Here is a 16977-nt window from a genome sequence, read left to right on the forward strand (position 1 = left end):
AAATGTATTCACTAGCACAAAAGAGGAGAAGAAAATTCGTTTAATCTTTAAGAAAGTCTTCAATAGCTTTGCTACTCTAGCTAGAACCCTCGAGATAAATTGAAGATCATAGCAATTTTCTTCCTTTTATTTTCTTTTAAAAGTCCAACTTATTATAATATGTATTATTTTTGTCTCACAATATGAGTCACATTTGGTATGAGCATGAGTTCTAAGAAATATAAAGAAAAGTGAGTTGAATAAGTTATTTTTAACACCTTAGTGGTGGAGGGTTCGTGGGTCCCTCGTCCCTTCATATCATCAACTGTAATTTTACATGCTGCCCAAAAGTGGCTTGCAAAACAAGATCATGAATTACAAAAAGAAAAAAAACATCAAGAGCTAGGGTGAGGAGGTGGCGTGATCTAAAGAAGAACTCTCGGCACCCCCATACTCTTGGAATGTGGAGTCTATTCATACGGGCTAGGGCATTCACAAAAGGTGGGGCCGATTCTTGCTTAAATTCAAATCGTTGTTCTTGCCTTCCCCCTTGTTTTGCGAGATAGTCAGCGATCCTGTTTCCCTCCTTATGAATATGCGTGATTTTGAACTGGAAGTCTCTGAGCCTATTCCTGATCTCCGTTAAAACACGTCGATGTTTCGCAGCCCCTCGTTTCCCTGTTTCGATCATGCCAACCACTTCTTGTGAATCAACCTCTATCCAAATATTTCCCCCAAGACCTCTGGCCAACTCAAGACCTCTGAGTACCGCCTTTAGTTTAGCTTCAACGCCAGACCTCGCAAAGAAATGATCTGCAAATCCCCTTAAAATTCTTCCTTGGTCATTCCGAATGACTCCTCCTCCACCCGCCATCAAGGTCACTCCTATGAAGGCCCCATCGGTGTTAATCTTCACGCAACCCCGCTGCGGGAGTTGCTACCAAACCACTTGTGATCGAGGTGCCTTGTTCACCTTTGGCTGCGGGAGGTTAAAGGTAACGTTAGGGGTCAATCCCTTCCATTGTGCCCCTTGTAGCTTCCTTTCAAGGATAGCCCTTTGTAGGTGATTTTGAACCTGTTCAATTACACTGCCGCTGCTAAAGGTAGCACCTTTGTGAATGACGTAGTTTCTCTCGGTCCAGATGAACCATAGAATCAAGCAAGGGATGAGGATATTGGCGTGATCTTTTGTTGTTTGCATCGCGTTTGATTTCCACCACCGGATTCGTAGTTCCATATCTGTCATATCCCTTAGAAATTTTGGAGCATCTAGAAAACGATTAGCAAAATACCTCCATATTTTTGCCGATGTAGCTCCTTGAATAAAGAGATGCTCTCGTGTCTTTTCACTTGAGTTCTTACAACACCTGCATTTCGACGCAAGGTGAATGTTTCTCCACTGTAATTTGCATCCACCGGGACCCTATTAGCCAAGAGTCTCCAAATGAAAATCGACATAGAAGGAGATAAGGATGGAGTCCATATGAGCCGAAATATCTCCACCTTTTCGTGCTGATGCCTAATAATCTCCCATGCCGACGAGGTAGTGAAGTCTCCATGTGTTGTGGAATTCCATCTCGCAGTGTCTTTACTCTCTCCGTTATTCGGTACTCCTATAATTTTCTCCACCAAATCATCCGGCGCTCCGAGAGGCACTAGTGCTGCTCTGATTTTTGCCTCATCCCATTTGTTATCAGTCCACAGATCGCGGACATGTTTTCGCGGTAGGTTCACCTCTGGGTGGCCCATGCCTCTAATCGACTGATCATTCAACCATATGTCATCCCAGAGTTCTAAGGCCCCATCTCCGATAGAACATATCATGTGCAGGTGAGTCCTTGCTCTGGCCTGGATCATTCATCTCCAAATGGGGCTGCTTTTTTTCAGGGGTTTCACCTCCGACGGGGAGGCGGTATGACAATACATTTTGAACATAAACTCTGCCCAAAGAGACAGTCTTTCTCTGAATCTCCACCACAATTTCATGCTAAACGCCTCCGCCATGTCTCTGAATCTACTCCCATGCAATCCAATGCATTCTTCTGATGTCATTGTTCTAACCCCAGAAAAACCTTGTAATTATACTCTCCATCTGTTTCATCGCCTCATTCATGGGTTCGATCACCTGAAAGACGTGGAGGGTATTCTCTTCGAGATCTTGTCACGTAAGAACAAGAACGTGGAGAGGAATGGCTCCCAACGTGCTTTTGATGAGTGTGAGCCGCCCCCGAAGGATAGGTATTTATGGGACCAGATTAGAATTTCTGCATCGTTTCTTGCCGTCCTTGAACACTACCGGCGACCGGGGCTTGGACGACCGAAGCTTGATTCCCATCTTTTTCTTTGGTTGTTTCTTTGTTTCCGCCTTCGCCATGAAGGTAATTACCGTGCTTTCCTTCAAACAAATATAGAACCCTAATCAATTCATCTGCTAAAAAAGGAGTAGCTTCCCAATTGTGAGACATCAAATTGTAACTTTTAAGGAAACTATAACGTAAACAAGGCAAATTCTGCAGAAAGTGATGGCAAAATTACTTTCTGAATTCTGAACGTAACTAGGGCTATGATTTATTCATCATCTCCCTTTTGATCACAAAAGCACATTCAATAATTGCAGGATACTAGAAATAAGTTTAAACCAGCAAAATCAAAGATAAGTTGCGTCTCATTTTTCATTCACCCTGCAATGTAGTTTCTGATAAAATATAGTGGAATGTGAGACCCTTTTATATATTAGTTTTATAATAGATGTGAGTGGAAAGTAAGGTATACCTATTATTTATAGTAAAAGTAAATCAGGACTCCTAATGGCTAGTATATAGTAGGTTATACTAATCACGATTCTAACCAGGATTGGACAGACGACCAATTAGCTTATAAAACAATATTCGCGGGTGATAAACTTCATTTATCTTAATGACATACCATCATTAAAAGCTAAAAATAATCTTTAGCTAACCCAAACCCAAATTTTATCTAGAGACAAGAGTTGTTTCATGATCAAGATCATAACCTCAACAACTCTCAATGATTCAGAACCTTAATCGCGTGTCTAATTCAATATCTCAAAAACAATACCTTGCATTAAAAATAAAGCGAAAAATAACCACAAATTTGTAGATAACAACCTGCTGGGATGTTTCTCTTCCCGAAAAGGAAACTCATGATTGATCGAGTTGATTCAGACAAAAAATAAAATTCAGATCGGAGGTGGGAGAAGACTTCTTTCTGCAATTGGAGCTGGATAACAATATTGTCACGCATGAAGAAATCAATGCGGTGAAGAATCGTTATCTTCGCGTTATTTATGAAAACGGAGTTGTTAGATACTGATTGAATTATAATTGGGCCCAACAATTGCTCTGAGTATATGTTGGGCCATATTTAGGGGTGAGCACTCGGGTTTCGGTTCGTTTTTTGCCAAAATCAAATCAAATCCAAAATTGAATTTAGTTCAAAATCCAAACCTAACCAAAATCGAAAAACCAAATTTTCAAAAAAACTGAAAAACCGAAAATAAATATGGAGTATATATTAATTTATATATAATTTATTTTATTTTACATATACTAATAGAATATACATGGGGGTGTTCGGTTGACAAAATTAAATCTCATGATTAAATATGTATCATGTTTGGTTCATAAGATTGAACCCTTCAACTTAATCCTAGATGGATAGTCTCATGATAATTAGTCATAGCCTCCCCCTCCAACTAAAATAATCCCACAACTTAATCCTAGATGGATAGTCTCATGATATTAGTCATGGCAACCGAACACCAACATAATACATATTATATAAAATATATTAAAAGAATATATATCATATATATAGATATAATATATTAAATTAATAGAATAAATATATATAATATTCTCTAACAACGGTTGACGAGACCGATTCACTAGCGTCCCCAAGTGGCTTGGTGGGCTCGCTCCAGCGTGGAGATGGGGCTGCTGGTCCAACAATGGGGACGGTCGAGTCAACCCACGGGTTGCAGTCCAAGTACGGGCTAATCAAGTTGAGGACCAAGGAGTATAGCATTTGTACATATTTTGTGTGGGGATCAAAGTGTAATTTCCGAAAAACCCCTATCCAAAATAACACCCCCATATCTGATATTCCCAAAACGCCCCCAGCAATCCACAGGAACTCCAGTAATGCCCTTAACATTCATTCCCTTTCTGTGTTCTCCCTCTCCTGACTTGCAAGTTTATATTTGAAACTATTACTGCAAAACACACACTGCAGCGTGTTTGTGCGTGAAAAATTGTACGGATTAGCTATGGAGGTTGGCGCGCACAAAAGCCCTCGCACTGTGGAAGAGGTCTTCCGAGATTTCAAGGGTAGGCGTATTGGCTTGATCAAAGCTCTCACCACCGGTATGTTGTATTTTGTTTCTCAATTTTGTCATTTCTCGTTGGTTTAATTGGAATTGTCTCTAGCTTTATTTGTGTTTTTTCGATATTTAGGGTTTCTGGTCTAATTGGGTAGTCTTTTCGATGTAATTTTCGAGCTTTAGGGTTTTCTATTTGTTTGGTTTGTAGCGCTCTAAGTCATACTGAATTTGTGCTTGTTTTTTTTTTCCTTTTTCAGATGTTGAAGAATTTTTTCAACGCTGCGATCCTGGTGAGTAATTGGAGTTGTGTGGTTGATTAGAGTGGTTTAGTAGAGTGAATTTATGGGTGATTCTGTAGTTTGTTTGCTTATTTGGTGGACAATTTCGCTTTCTTTTGTATGGATGTGAGTACAAATCTATTAAGATGTGAGCTGTTCCTTGGCTGAGTATTTTATGATATTGATTTTGGTATCTGATAGTATTAAATTTGTTGTCATGGAAAAACATGTGATGAAATCATTGCTTAAGGATAATTTCTTGCTTATAGCCGTTTTTTTGGGTGAATTTATGGGTGATTCCTTGGTTTTTTTGCAAATAATTTTGCTGCAAAGGATAATTTCTTGCTTATAGCCGTTTTTATGTTTATATTTCATTTTTTAATAATAAATTTGGGATTGCTTTTCTCTGCTCTCAGTTGTATGTGAACCAAAGCAATGTGTATCTGTTTCAGTTGTCCAAGCATCTGATGCTCAAACACTTTCCCACAGTTATCCTTATATTTTTGCTTATTATTTTATGCAATCTTGAGAGTCGGTTTACTGGTTTCCCCTTCCTTTCTAGTTGTAGTGTACAATGTTGTGCTCATGCTCGTTCTTTGTTAGCGCTTATATTTTTGGCATATCAGTGTATCATGTAGCTTGTTGATACAGCTTATCTTTGGTGTCTGCTTCACTACATACTACCTAGTCCACAAAATTGTATATTGTGTTCACAAACATTGAAAATTTTGTAGAGAAGGAGAATCTGTGCCTTTATGGATTTCCTACCGAGCAGTGGGAAGTTAATCTTCCTGCTGAGGAGGTGCCTCCGGAGCTACCAGAGCCTGCTTTAGGTATAAACTTTGCTAGAGATGGCATGCAAGAGAAAGACTGGTTGGCTCTAGTTGCTGTCCACGGCGATGCATGGCTACTTTCTGTTGCTTTCTATTTTGGTGCAAGATTTGGTTTTGATAAAGCTGACAGGTAGGGTAATTTGTAAGTTCTGAATTCTTTAGAATATCCTTTTGAAAAACAAATTTGTTTTGTTTCCTCTATGTTGAATTCTTTTCTTCAGTCATCTCATCTTTGTGAGGTTTGGTATTATTGAAGGAAAATCGCTTTGATGCTGAAGATATGACTTGATATTATTCTCAACTTTATTCTGCATTTCAAATACCTACTGGATGTTTTTGTCTCCGACTCTCCATGTGCTGATGATTTGAAGAATTATTGTATTCTTTCTTCCACTCATTTGGCTGTCCTCTTATGACCATAACTTTTCCATAAATTTTACCCTGAGCATTCTTTACAATTGAAACTTTTTGGCAGTTGGTTGTGTTACTGAACTTACACCTATTTTCTAATGCACCATTGGGATTGCAGTATAAAAGAGTTCTGTTTGATGTTGTTAATTGTCTTGTGGGGTGCCATTCTTTTGAACAAGGGGGTTCGAAGTGATGTTTAGATAACATCTACCCAGTTTTGGGTTATGTACAAAGTTCTTATATCTTAATGTAAGATTTCCTTACTCTTGATACTTGAGTAGCACTTTTGCCATTTGGAAACAGAGTTTGGACTTGCTTGAAATTTTATGAGCTATTTTGCCTTTTTGTATTTAGCTTCTTCCCGTGGTTTATGGATGCAGGAAACGCCTATTCAATATGATAAACGATCTTCCTACAATTTTTGAAGTTGTGACTGGGGCTTCAAAGATGCAATTCAAAGATAAATTGGGTGTCACAACTCACAGTGGAAGCAAATCTAAGCCAAACTTAAAAATGGTAAAATCCTTGTCTCAGTTGTTCATGAAGACATGCACATTACTGTCTTGATAAAAATTTCTGTATTTAGCTTTGACCTCTATACAAAGTAGTTAATGAATTGGTGGTTTGTTAATTACTTTGTGTTAGCAATTAAATGTTTGTCTTGCAAGCCAATCGATTCATGCCGTGTGAACTTCTTTCACCTTGGTAATCAACCAATTTGGGGCTTGGATTTGTGAATGACAGGAAAAAATATCCAAGCCCCCATCAAAGGATGAGAGTGAGGGATTAGACGAAGAAGAGGAGGATGAGGAGGAGGAGCATGGTGATACGTTGTGTGGAGCATGTGGAGAAAACTACGCACAGGACGAGTTCTGGATCTGCTGTGACATATGTGAGAGATGGTTCCATGGGAAATGCGTGAAGATAACTCCTGCTAGGGCCGAGCACATCAAGCAATACAAATGCCCGTCGTGCTCTAATAAAAGAGCACGGCCTTGACGAGTTGTAATTGTGGCTGCTGCTAACCATCTAGTTGTGTGAAGAAGAATCAGAAGATTAAGACATGTCTGAGCACTCTATTTAATAGTCAGTCGTATTTGTGATGATAGTTAGCTACTGTTTATTTAGATGCAATAGGTCGGTGTAGAGGGTTTGTAAAAGCTTGAAACATCTGCACTCCGCTGTCATTAACTTTTTATTTATCCAATTCACTTTTCTTGCACCAAATTCCCTCTCTTACTCCTCCCTGTATTCTATTGTAGTTGAGGTATTTCTTTCTGGCACTAAAATTTAAAAAATGTGTGTAATATATTAAATAAAAGATAATAAAATAGAGAGGAAAAAGTAGAGAGTATAAAATACTCAATTTGCTAAAAAAATATGCAATTTGGGTTCGTCACAAGTTTTAATATAAAATTTTTAAAATAAGAAAGAGATAGAGAAAAAATAATTAAAGTATTGTTAATAGAGAATGAGTCATCATCTCATTAGAGAGAAAATAGTTTTCAAAATTAACAAAAGTGCATATTATTGTGAGACGAACTAAAAAGGAAATATGAGAAGGAGGGAGTAAGAGAGAGAAAAGTAAATGTGAGAAAATGTGTTATTTTTTACTAAAAAGATGAAATGACTCTATAACTATAGAACGCCCAAAATGAGAACATGATTCTATTACTATGGAGTGGAGAAATACGACGCAAGAATCTTGTATGAGATGGTCTCAATTTAGATATTAATCCCTACAAACCTATTAGGATTTGAATATAATTACGGTCAGGCTTGATTCGTAAAACATTCTTACACTTATCTATTTTTATAATGGATGTTGAATATTCTGTCACCTGAAATACCGAGCACTTGCCTTTTGACGTGCTTTATGTGAACGAATTTATTATTCAATACATCAATACTTTTAAGAGATGTGAGAGTAGTATGATTAGTAAAGTTAATGAAATATTATTCCTTAATTAATATGTCCCAAAATATATGGCAAAGTAGGAGTAGAAAGAAACGACCTTTATTTTCGTCAACCTTTTCTCGAAGCCTATTTATTTGATTTTTCAACTCACTTCAATAGTAGTTAGATTTGAGGCAACAACAGCCGCAATCAGATAATTTCTTCAACAACCGTGAATTTGCTACGGCAGCTGATATGGAGAGGAGATTAGCGGAAGCAGCTTTTGGAGGAGATCTGAAGGAGCTACAGAAAATCATGGTTGAGGATCCTCTGATTCTCGACAAAATCACAGCTTCCTGCTCCGACGAAACGCCGCTCCATACGGCCGCCATGCTCGGCCACGGCAGCTTCGTCGTAGCGCTGCTGAGTCGGAAGCCTGAGCTGGCCGCTGAGTGTGACTCACGCGGCCGCTCGCCGATGCACCTGGCTGCGGCCAAGGGACACGCGGAGGTCGTGAGGGAGCTGCTTCTCGTGAATAGTGACGTGGCATCGATGCGGGATTCGGACGGGAGGACGGCCCTCCACGTGGCGGCAGTCAAGGGGCGGGAGGGCGTGTTGGCTGAGTTGGTAGCGCTCGCTCCGAGCCTGACTCGAGTGCTCACCGACCGAGGTGAGACCGGTTTGCACCTCTGCGTCAAGTGGAACCGCTACGAGGCGGCCAAATTGCTGGCTGATGATGATTGCTTGCTGAATTTCAAGGATTGTGATGGCAATACTGCTTTGCATATTGCTGTTGCCCAGAAGCAATTTCGGGTACGTAATCAAATGCAAACTCTATATATTTTATAAACTCTAAACTATGATCTGGACCGTTAGATTTCAAGATTTTATGCTAGCGCCAACTAGAAAATGTCAACACGACGTTATTGTCAACCGATTGATGTTGTGTTGACATTTTCTGTTGACGTTATTTGTCATCGGTTGACATCAAATCTTGAAACCTAACATTCCGTATGGAGTTTGTATAAAAGATGCAGTTTGCATTTTATCACCACCATATACTACTATACTAGTAATATACATCTTGGCAACACTAGATTTTAAGCATGCAAACATCTGTGATGTAAGTGAATTTGGTGGAACAGATGATCAAATATCTGATTCAACTAGACCAAGTTGAAGTGAATGTCTTGAACAAGAATCAACTGACAGCATTGGATCTACTGAGACAAAGTCCTCGTGACACGAGAGATATGGAAATCGAGCATGCACTTCTATGCTCGGGTGCTTTGTCTGCTAAGGATATGGACTCAATCGCCGATGAAGGAAAATCTCATCAGAGGCTCTCCTCTCTCACAGTCACACAGCGCAAGCCCACGGACTGGCTGGGGAGGAGGAGGAGTGCGTTGATGGTGGTGGCATCGCTGATCGCCACAGTGGCCTTCCAGGCAGGGCTGACCCCACCCGGAGGCATCTGGGAGGACGACTACTATGTGGACGAGAACGGGCAAGCTGTGAGCGACCCTCACTCCGCAGGCCACTCTGTGATGGCATACCAAGAGCCCGGTGTGTACAGCGCTTTCATGATCCTCAACACCACTGCCTTCCTAGCATCACTGAGCATAATTCTTCTGCTGGTGAGTGGGCTGCCACTCAACCGGAGGAAGTGGATGTGGCTGCAGATGGTGATTATGTGGGTAGCCATCAGCACTCAGGTGGCCACCTACTTTGTCACGCTCAGGCACATCTCGCCTCGTGACATGGCAGGGACACTCCGCGAAGTCACTGAGATATCGGTGCTAACGTGGCTCACACTCATCGTCGTTGTGTTCGTCGGGAATGTGCTGCGTCTGAATTTGTGGGTTCTGAGGAAGTATGGATTGATAAAAGAGAAAGAGAGGGACTCAGAAGGCATTGGTGATGATCAAGAAGATGTATTTGAATAGAATTTATGTAACCAAAGATTCTCTTTTATCCTTACTTACCAAGTGATATACTACTAATATACTCCATGTTACAAGGAACAAAGAAGATTGCATATTGTAATCATTTCAAGTGACCAAAGATCTCATTAAATCATAAATGTTAAGTCAAAACAACAAACCTATATTCTCTGTTTCACATTTTTTCACTGGCAAGAATGAAAGTTTTACTTCACTTCAAAGGAGAGCCTCTATATGCATATAAAATCAAGCTACTCACAGTTGATTAGACACCGGTTTCGACCTCCTAGCGCAATCTGATAGTCTCGTTTGGAAGGATGATGTTCGGATTTCTAATGTGTGGATTGAGTGCTGCCAGTTCTTTCCATTTCGCCCCTGATCCATGGACCCGAGAAGAAATGCTCCACAACGTCTCTCCCGGCTGCACAGTTGTCGAAGTTGGTGCAGAGGCAGCAGATGACTTGGGAGCACCCTTTGACTTCATTAACGGATGCTTATTCTTCTTCCCCATTCCATTCGCAAGCAGCCACCGTGATCCAGACTGTTGCTGGTTTGCAGAACCCCAAAGCTTCTTCTTGCCCTGCTCCGCCTTCAATCCGGCCACGTGCACTTCAGTTATCTTGTATTGGGGAATCTGCTCTTCCTCGTTACTCTCGTCTTCTGTCTGCTTTTCCGCAACATTGTCCTCTTTGGCACCGCCCCTGGTTGGTTTATCCTCGTCATCATCGTCAGAGCTCCTCCACATAGAAACCGTGTTGTAGATTCTAGGCTTTGGAGGAACAAACACTCTCTCAACTTGAATGAGAGCGAGCATCGGGGTGCCAACTGGCTCATAGTCACGTAGAGGGTCGCGCAGCTGAACCATTAACGCCACAGTGAAATTGTCGCCTAACAGACCATACTTCCTACTCCTTCCCCGTCTCTTCTCCCCCTTTGACCTCCCTCGAAAATGGTCCAGAGAAGTAGCGTGATGGGCTTCCAGTATTCTGGAGGTCCGCTCGTTTGCTAGATCATCATCATCGATGTCACCAGAATCCAGCTTCATCCATTCATCGAGTGTTAGGGACAGGCCCATCAACCCATCAACATCTTCACCATTATCTTTAACATCAAGCAGCTGCAATCCACCACTCCCATCAAGACCTATGGAGCCACCAACATCGACCGTCTTTCCCTTGAGTGCAGAAAATTCACCAATCGACTGCGCACTAATATTTGAAGGAGCATCGTCATCGGACATGCCGGATTGTATTCTCAAGCCCTCAACCGAAAGAGCTTCAATTTTATCCATGGCCAGAGGGGCAAGATCCTCTAAAGACACATATTCCGTGTCCCTTTTAAGGGATTGGACACGGGATGAACCTTTCACGTTCTTGTTTTCATGATGCACATTCTTCATTACTTCGGATTCCTGATGCACCAACTCCTGCCTGAAACAGGACGAGACACTTTATGGTAACGTTAACTGTTTATAAATTAGTACCCAAGCAAAATAACAAGAACAAACCTCTCAGGTCCCTCCAGATGCAGTTCGCCTTCCCAAGCTACTTGTTGGATGGTCTTCCCCGTTAGATCTTCCAAAGGCATTAATTTCTTAGCCTGCACGGAGAGCTTCTCGATCCCGATTGATGCCAGACCTTGAAGTATGTCCATCACACCAGACCCCAGTACTGCAGGCACCACCACAGGATTGGACACCTGCATAATTAAACTTCCACCACTCTTAGTATTCCTGAAAAGTGCAGGATCCATAGATCGTATAAACCCACCGTCTCTCGTCTGCACAAAGGAACTCAAACCTTCACCCAGGGGAGGAAGCTGCTGAGGATCGTCACGAGGCATATCAATTGGACTGCCAAAACCAGAACCACCAGGTGGAGAGTGTTGAAATGTTCTCTCGTTCAAGCCCCACTCGCGCATCAAGGCTTCGGTTTCCAAATCTTCCATCCTCAAGGCCCTAGTTTCAGCCCCGAATGCATCTGCCGCTACCCTAGACATCTCCTCGAAACCTTCAACTATCTGTGGATGGTGGAAATCCTCAGAGACAGTTCCCATTGGAATGTCGCTTGCAAGTTCTAATGGATACTTCTCAATACCGAAGTTGAGTAAACCTCCTTCGGCGAGAGAATCCTTCTCAAACTGCCTGAGTAGACGCTCTCTTGGAGACTCGGGCTCACTTTCGGAACTCAAGCTAAATGGACTGTGATCTATACCCAGCATCTCCAAGAAATCAGTAGCCACTGAGTTAGTAATATCATCCAAATCGAGCGATTTTCCCTTGCTACAATCTCTATAATCAGAACTAGCCTCCAAATAATTTTCAAAGTATATAGCATCAATCTCTTCATTTTGAGATTCTAATTTTTCATTCGCCGCCTCTGTCACACAACTTAGCGGGGATTCCATTTCTCGCTCAGAGGCTTCCTCCACAGAGATGTTTTTTCCTGCCGCAGAGCAGTTGCCCGTTTGTACTGATTGCTCGTGAGCTTCAGAGGATAGTTCTTTTGGCGAGAGATCGGAGGAGCTACCCGAGCCAAGGACCATCTCAACAGCAAAGTCAGCTTCTAGACCATTTCCAGTCTCTTCAGCAATCTTCAACATCTCATCTTCTGGTCCCACGTATTCTTTGCCTTCTATCCCCTTATCTACGATCGAAAACTCAGCAATATCACATTCAGTTCCACAATTCTCTTCACCGGCATCAGGTGCTCTGGAATGATCCACTTTGTGCAGGCCAAGACATGAAGATAAAGAAACAGACTCCATTTTATTCTCAACCGAAGTATTAGAAATTTCTTCATCCAGTTTCTGATAGAGTATACTCATCGACTCAAGCAGTTCTGACCTTGGCATCGGCAAAACCTCATGAAGATCCTTTATGTCTTCTGTGTACCGGTTTGAGGCAGACAACCTCACAGGAAGACTTCCCGCTCGATAAATATCTGGTTCCGCCATTTGCTCAGAAGGCGCCAGGGGCTTTTCCATCCTTGTGCTGTTACGCTGAAAGCTGGGGATCTCAGAAACACTTTTCCCACAAGACACCTCAGTGTTATTGCTCTGAATAGCATATCCAAAACTGACGTTCATTGTTGCGCCTCTTGCTTTACCTGACAACCTGAAACTAGTCGTCCACTTCCCCGAGCTCTTCTCCTCCTCCAGCTCCTCCAACGTTATAGGAAGCAATCTAGTCAAGTCCACTTGGTGCTTCCCCAAATCCAGCTCGGGGGCATCACAAGCAGAAACAAACAACGAGGAATGCTTTGCCTCATACTTCGTTGAATGGTGATGGCCACTTCTACTACCATAGACCGAGCAAGAATGAGTCAACTGATCCTCAAACTCAGCTACTCCTTTACAAACCCTAACCGGCCGCGTTATCTGTTCAGCATCCCGCCTCTTCCAGTGCACAATGAGACAAGTGCCATCAAAGAGCGCGGGCATTCCTTCAATGGAGTGGACTTGGAGAGAGAAACAGCAATTGAACCTGCGGTTCCTCACTTGAGTCAAGGCCTTGAGACCTTTCCAGCTCCAAATAGACGACTTCTTATCCCTCTCCAACGAATCCTTAGCTGACTCCTTAACATGAGACTTTCCAATCGACTTGGCTCGACTACTAGCCGTAGAACTAGCGAGCCTACTTAACGTTTTATCGGAATAAAACGTCTTATTTATCGCTTCGATATCGCTCAAAAGCCTCCCATTTCCTGAAACCCCACCACCCTTCTTTTTGCTATCTGCCTTTGACAACATCTTCACCTCCAAAACTAAGCAAATTAACACAAAAAAAAATCCAATAAATTACAGAACCATACGCAATAATGTTACAAAAATTGAAAAATCGCAAAATTAAAAAAAATAATAATCTAATCGGCTGTTTTTTTGGTGATAACATACAGGCTTTGACTATCTATGAAGAGCTAAAAGAAACAGATAGACGATTGATTTTGGGGATTGGATTCTCAAATTATAAGAAAAAGGTTTCCAAATTGACATAGGCTTAACCGGAGCACACAAGAAAAGCATATTTCACCGAAGGAGAAGGGGAAATGAAGAATCCTTCCAAGTAGAGAAATGGAGGTGAGGAATCTTACAAGTAAAATCATTCGATAGTTGAGGAGTAGGTTCCGCTCCTAGATTTGTCTGTACAAACAAGTCTCCCTATATATCTCTCTCTCTGAGTATTCAATTCAAAATTTTGGGGTTTTGAAGCTGTCATTTACCAGAAATAAACGTTTTTGTGATGCCCCTATACTACATGAAATTCTCACTTTCGCCCCTTTTTAAATTGTTAAAAACTGGTGTATTACTGATTACTGAATACTGATGGGAGCATAGCAGGGGCGGTGCACCAAAACGCCGTCGGCCAATTCCATTTTCCCTTATAAAATTCAATATTCTTTAATTAAATCCCATTATTTAAATCCATCACCTTTCTATTCGTACTGATTAATCAATTACGGTGGCGTTCGGTTACCATTACTAATATCATGAGACTATTTATCTAGGATTAAGTTGTGGAGTTCAATCTTATGAATCAAACATGATACATATTTAATCATGAGATTTAATCTTGTCAACCGAACACTCACTACAAATACTGATTTTGTTTTTAATTAATGACTATTTTTAAATGAATTGTACTATTTTATCTTTATATTTATTACTACTATTACTCACTTTTTTAATAAACTATTCGTTAGAATCCGAATTACTAATATCATGAGACTATTCATCTAGGATTAAGTTGTGAGATTATGTTAGTTGGAGGGGGAAGCTATGACTAATTATCATGAGACTATTCATCTAGAATTAAGTTGTGGAATTCAATCTTATGAACCAAACATGATACATATTTAATCATGAGATTTAATCTTGTCAACCGAACACTCACTACAAATACTGATTTTGTTTTTAATTAATGACTATTTTTAAATGAATTGTACTATTTTATCTTTATATTTATTACTACTATTACTCACTTTTTTTAATAAACTATTCGTTAGAATCCGAATTCTGCGATATACATGTTTCCATAACTTTTCTCCTATCAACAATTGTGAGTTAATAACTAAATGTTCCTTACTTACGGTAGTTTCAAATTACAATAACAAGCATGAAATAAAATAATTAGCGCTAAAAAAACGTATATGGATATTTATAATGAATTAAGAATGCTGATTCGGATTTCTAAACATAATATCCAAACTTAAAATTATTTCGGTTTCTAAATAAAACTTTGAATTTTCCCGCAAAAAAATATGGAAATAGGGCATATGCAGGTAGAATTGTGATCAATGTCGAACCAGTTTTAAAGACCGAACTAGAGACCAAATTTGGGCCATTAGATCTAGTTTTTTGATGAGATGCGCATGTAAATTATTCCGGTCTTCATTACAAGCTTATTTTACTTCATTGTATTAGGTTTATTACTTCATTCCGGTACGTAATACCTTGAAACTACAGTATATTTTTACTTACATCCAGTAGGGTTTGAAATGATTCAACACATGCTTCATTCGAATTCATTGACCTGATTTTTTACTTTATTCACTTTAAAAAATGCGATTTATTCCAGTAGGTTTATTACTTCAATCACAAACGTTATCACTTCATTGGAAAATGTATTTTACTTCATTCCAATAGGATTTCAAATGCTTCTACACATACTTCATTCAAATAGTTTATTACATCATTCCATGTGCTTATCACACCATTCAATTAGGCTATCATTCCATTTTTTTCCAGCGTCGTGGCGGCGGTGACAGACATTGTAGAGAGAAAGAGAGGTATGCGACGGCGAAACCGCCTTTACTTACTGGAATGAAGTAATAATCCTATTGGAATGATAAAAACCTACTGGAATGAAGTAATATATTCTGGAATGAAGTTAAATCTTCGTAATATGTTAGTATGACTTATTTGCCCTGGGATGAATTAAAATAGGCTCGTAATGAAGACGAAAATAGCTTATAAATTTGCGCATCCCATCCATAAAAAACTAGATCTAAAAAACCTAATTTGATATGGTTCTGCGGTTTGACAATAAGGAGTGGATTTGCTATAATGGGACTCTATGCAGGTAACTTAGAGATTACATGGAGTTTCAGATCTTCCACTACAAAAAAACTCGCCAATTAGTGACGGATATTTCTGTCACTAACAAGTGAAATTCCTTCACTTAACAGATTAGTGACAGATCAAGTTTCGGCAAATCCATCATTAATAAATTTGTCAATAAAAAATTTTAGTGACAAATTTTCCGTCACTAAAGTTACTGTGACGGAAACTATAGGCGACTGCTTCGCATTAGTGATGGATAAATCTGTCACTATTAGCGACTGACACTTTTCAGTCACTAATTCTGTCACTAATTGTTGAGCTATTGGATGTTGTCACTATTTTCCGATTTTTTTAGTGTTCCCATCCAAGTTATCAACAATTCTAGGTAATGTGGTTTAGATATAATCTTATTTTGTCGACAATATCAACGCATATTCGTTAGGTGGTATAGCAATCTATCTAAAGAGTTTTGAGCAACATGAGTCATTAATGAAATACGCAGAAGAAATATTCCAATTAAGACTTGTGAAAACCTGTTATAGAAGTATAAGCAAGACAACTAATTTCCCAAAAATAAACAAAATAGCAGTGTAACAAATTACAATAATTTTCACTATTATATGCTTAATATACATTTATCTTGGTGATGAGTGATGGGGTACGGACTAAACAAGCCCAATAGCAGTGACGGCCCATCAGCCCAAAGCCCAAGGAAGAGTATCAGTTCGGCATTACCAAAGAGTTCGGCCCCAGCCTACAGCTCGGTAAAAGCCAACCAATCAGTTCGGCATTACCAAAGAGTTCGGCCCCAGCCTACAGCTCGGTAAAAGCCGACCAATCAAGCTCTACTCTCAGATCGGCAAAAGCTGCTCGGCAATAGTTCAGCAGTTCGGTCTCAGTATTCGACCGAACTGGGAGATAGTGGACTCATGCAGAACCTCCCCGACCTCCACTACACGATCTATTTAGTAGTGGACCCATGCAGGATCTCATAACCTCCACGACATCCACGATCTAATTAGTGATGATGTAAGCCACGACCTAATTAGTGATGATGTAAGCCACGACCTAGTTAGTGGTGATGCAAGCCACGATCTTAGTTCAATGTATAAATAGAACTTAGATCAGATAGACAAAGGAGAGCTCTCTAGAGATCAAATATAATATAGCAAGTCTGTATTTGTAAGCTGGAAAACCAGATCAAGCAATACAACTCTGCCCTCTTTTCTTCCCG

General features: G+C 40.3%; 3 protein-coding genes and 1 long non-coding RNA gene across 5 annotated transcripts; 2 read left to right on the forward strand and 2 right to left on the reverse strand.

Annotated features, from left to right (window-relative positions):
• Positions 1 to 244: 244 nt before the first annotated feature.
• On the reverse strand, positions 245 to 3283 carry LOC121747078. The gene is made up of 2 exons (XR_006039122.1): positions 3108 to 3283; positions 245 to 2374 (listed from the first exon to the last, which is right to left on the reverse strand). It is a non-coding gene; the product is annotated as an uncharacterized LOC121747078 (long non-coding RNA).
• Positions 3284 to 4134: 851 nt separating this feature from the next.
• On the forward strand, positions 4135 to 7070 carry LOC121746720 (PHD finger protein ALFIN-LIKE 5-like). Its single transcript, XM_042140638.1, has 5 exons — positions 4135 to 4364; positions 4579 to 4611; positions 5334 to 5562; positions 6224 to 6359; positions 6588 to 7070. Exons 1-5 carry the CDS (start codon positions 4268 to 4270, stop codon positions 6840 to 6842), a joined length of 750 nt encoding a protein of 249 aa, XP_041996572.1. The 5' UTR covers positions 4135 to 4267; the 3' UTR covers positions 6843 to 7070.
• Positions 7071 to 7855: 785 nt separating this feature from the next.
• Positions 7856 to 9692, forward strand: LOC121747885 (ankyrin repeat-containing protein ITN1-like). The gene is made up of 2 exons (XM_042142028.1): positions 7856 to 8553; positions 8886 to 9692. The coding sequence occupies exons 1-2, from the start codon at positions 7996 to 7998 to the stop codon at positions 9684 to 9686; spliced, it is 1359 nt and encodes a 452-aa protein (XP_041997962.1). The 5' UTR covers positions 7856 to 7995; the 3' UTR covers positions 9687 to 9692.
• LOC121747884 (protein PLASTID MOVEMENT IMPAIRED 1-RELATED 1-like) lies at positions 9467 to 13880 on the reverse strand. 2 transcript variants are annotated; one of them, XM_042142027.1, is made up of 4 exons: positions 13775 to 13880; positions 11191 to 13447; positions 9943 to 11113; positions 9467 to 9605 (listed from the first exon to the last, which is right to left on the reverse strand). In XM_042142027.1, exons 2-3 carry the CDS (start codon positions 13431 to 13433, stop codon positions 9970 to 9972), a joined length of 3387 nt encoding a protein of 1128 aa, XP_041997961.1. In that variant the 5' UTR covers positions 13434 to 13447; positions 13775 to 13880; the 3' UTR covers positions 9467 to 9605; positions 9943 to 9969. The 2 variants fall into 2 exon arrangements, with proteins under 2 accessions (XP_041997961.1, XP_041997960.1); XM_042142026.1 differs by lacking the exon at positions 9467 to 9605 and having other exon boundaries at positions 9774 to 11113.
• Positions 13881 to 16977: the final 3097 nt, after the last annotated feature.

Source organism: Salvia splendens, chromosome 9, assembly GCF_004379255.2.
Source record: "Salvia splendens isolate huo1 chromosome 9, SspV2, whole genome shotgun sequence".
In the NCBI taxonomy this organism is placed as follows: domain Eukaryota; kingdom Viridiplantae; phylum Streptophyta; class Magnoliopsida; order Lamiales; family Lamiaceae; genus Salvia; species Salvia splendens.

Bases quoted from the DNA above. Each gene is read 5' to 3' on its own strand.
- LOC121746720 (XM_042140638.1), top strand. From the start codon at position 4,268: ATGGAGGTTGGCGCGCACAAAAGCCCTCGCACTGTGGAAGAGGTCTTC. The intron at 4,365-4,578 runs GTATGTTGTATT...TTCCTTTTTCAG, and splicing joins GATCAAAGCTCTCACCACCG to ATGTTGAAGAATTTTTTCAA. The intron at 6,360-6,587 runs GTAAAATCCTTG...TGTGAATGACAG, and splicing joins CTAAGCCAAACTTAAAAATG to GAAAAAATATCCAAGCCCCC.
- LOC121747884 (XM_042142027.1), bottom strand. From the start codon at position 13,433: ATGTTGTCAAAGGCAGATAGCAAAAAGAAGGGTGGTGGGGTTTCAGGA. The intron at 11,114-11,190 runs GTTTGTTCTTGT...GTCCTGTTTCAG, and splicing joins CATCTGGAGGGACCTGAGAG to GCAGGAGTTGGTGCATCAGG.
- LOC121747885 (XM_042142028.1), top strand. From the start codon at position 7,996: ATGGAGAGGAGATTAGCGGAAGCAGCTTTTGGAGGAGATCTGAAGGAG. The intron at 8,554-8,885 runs GTACGTAATCAA...TTGGTGGAACAG, and splicing joins TTGCCCAGAAGCAATTTCGG to ATGATCAAATATCTGATTCA.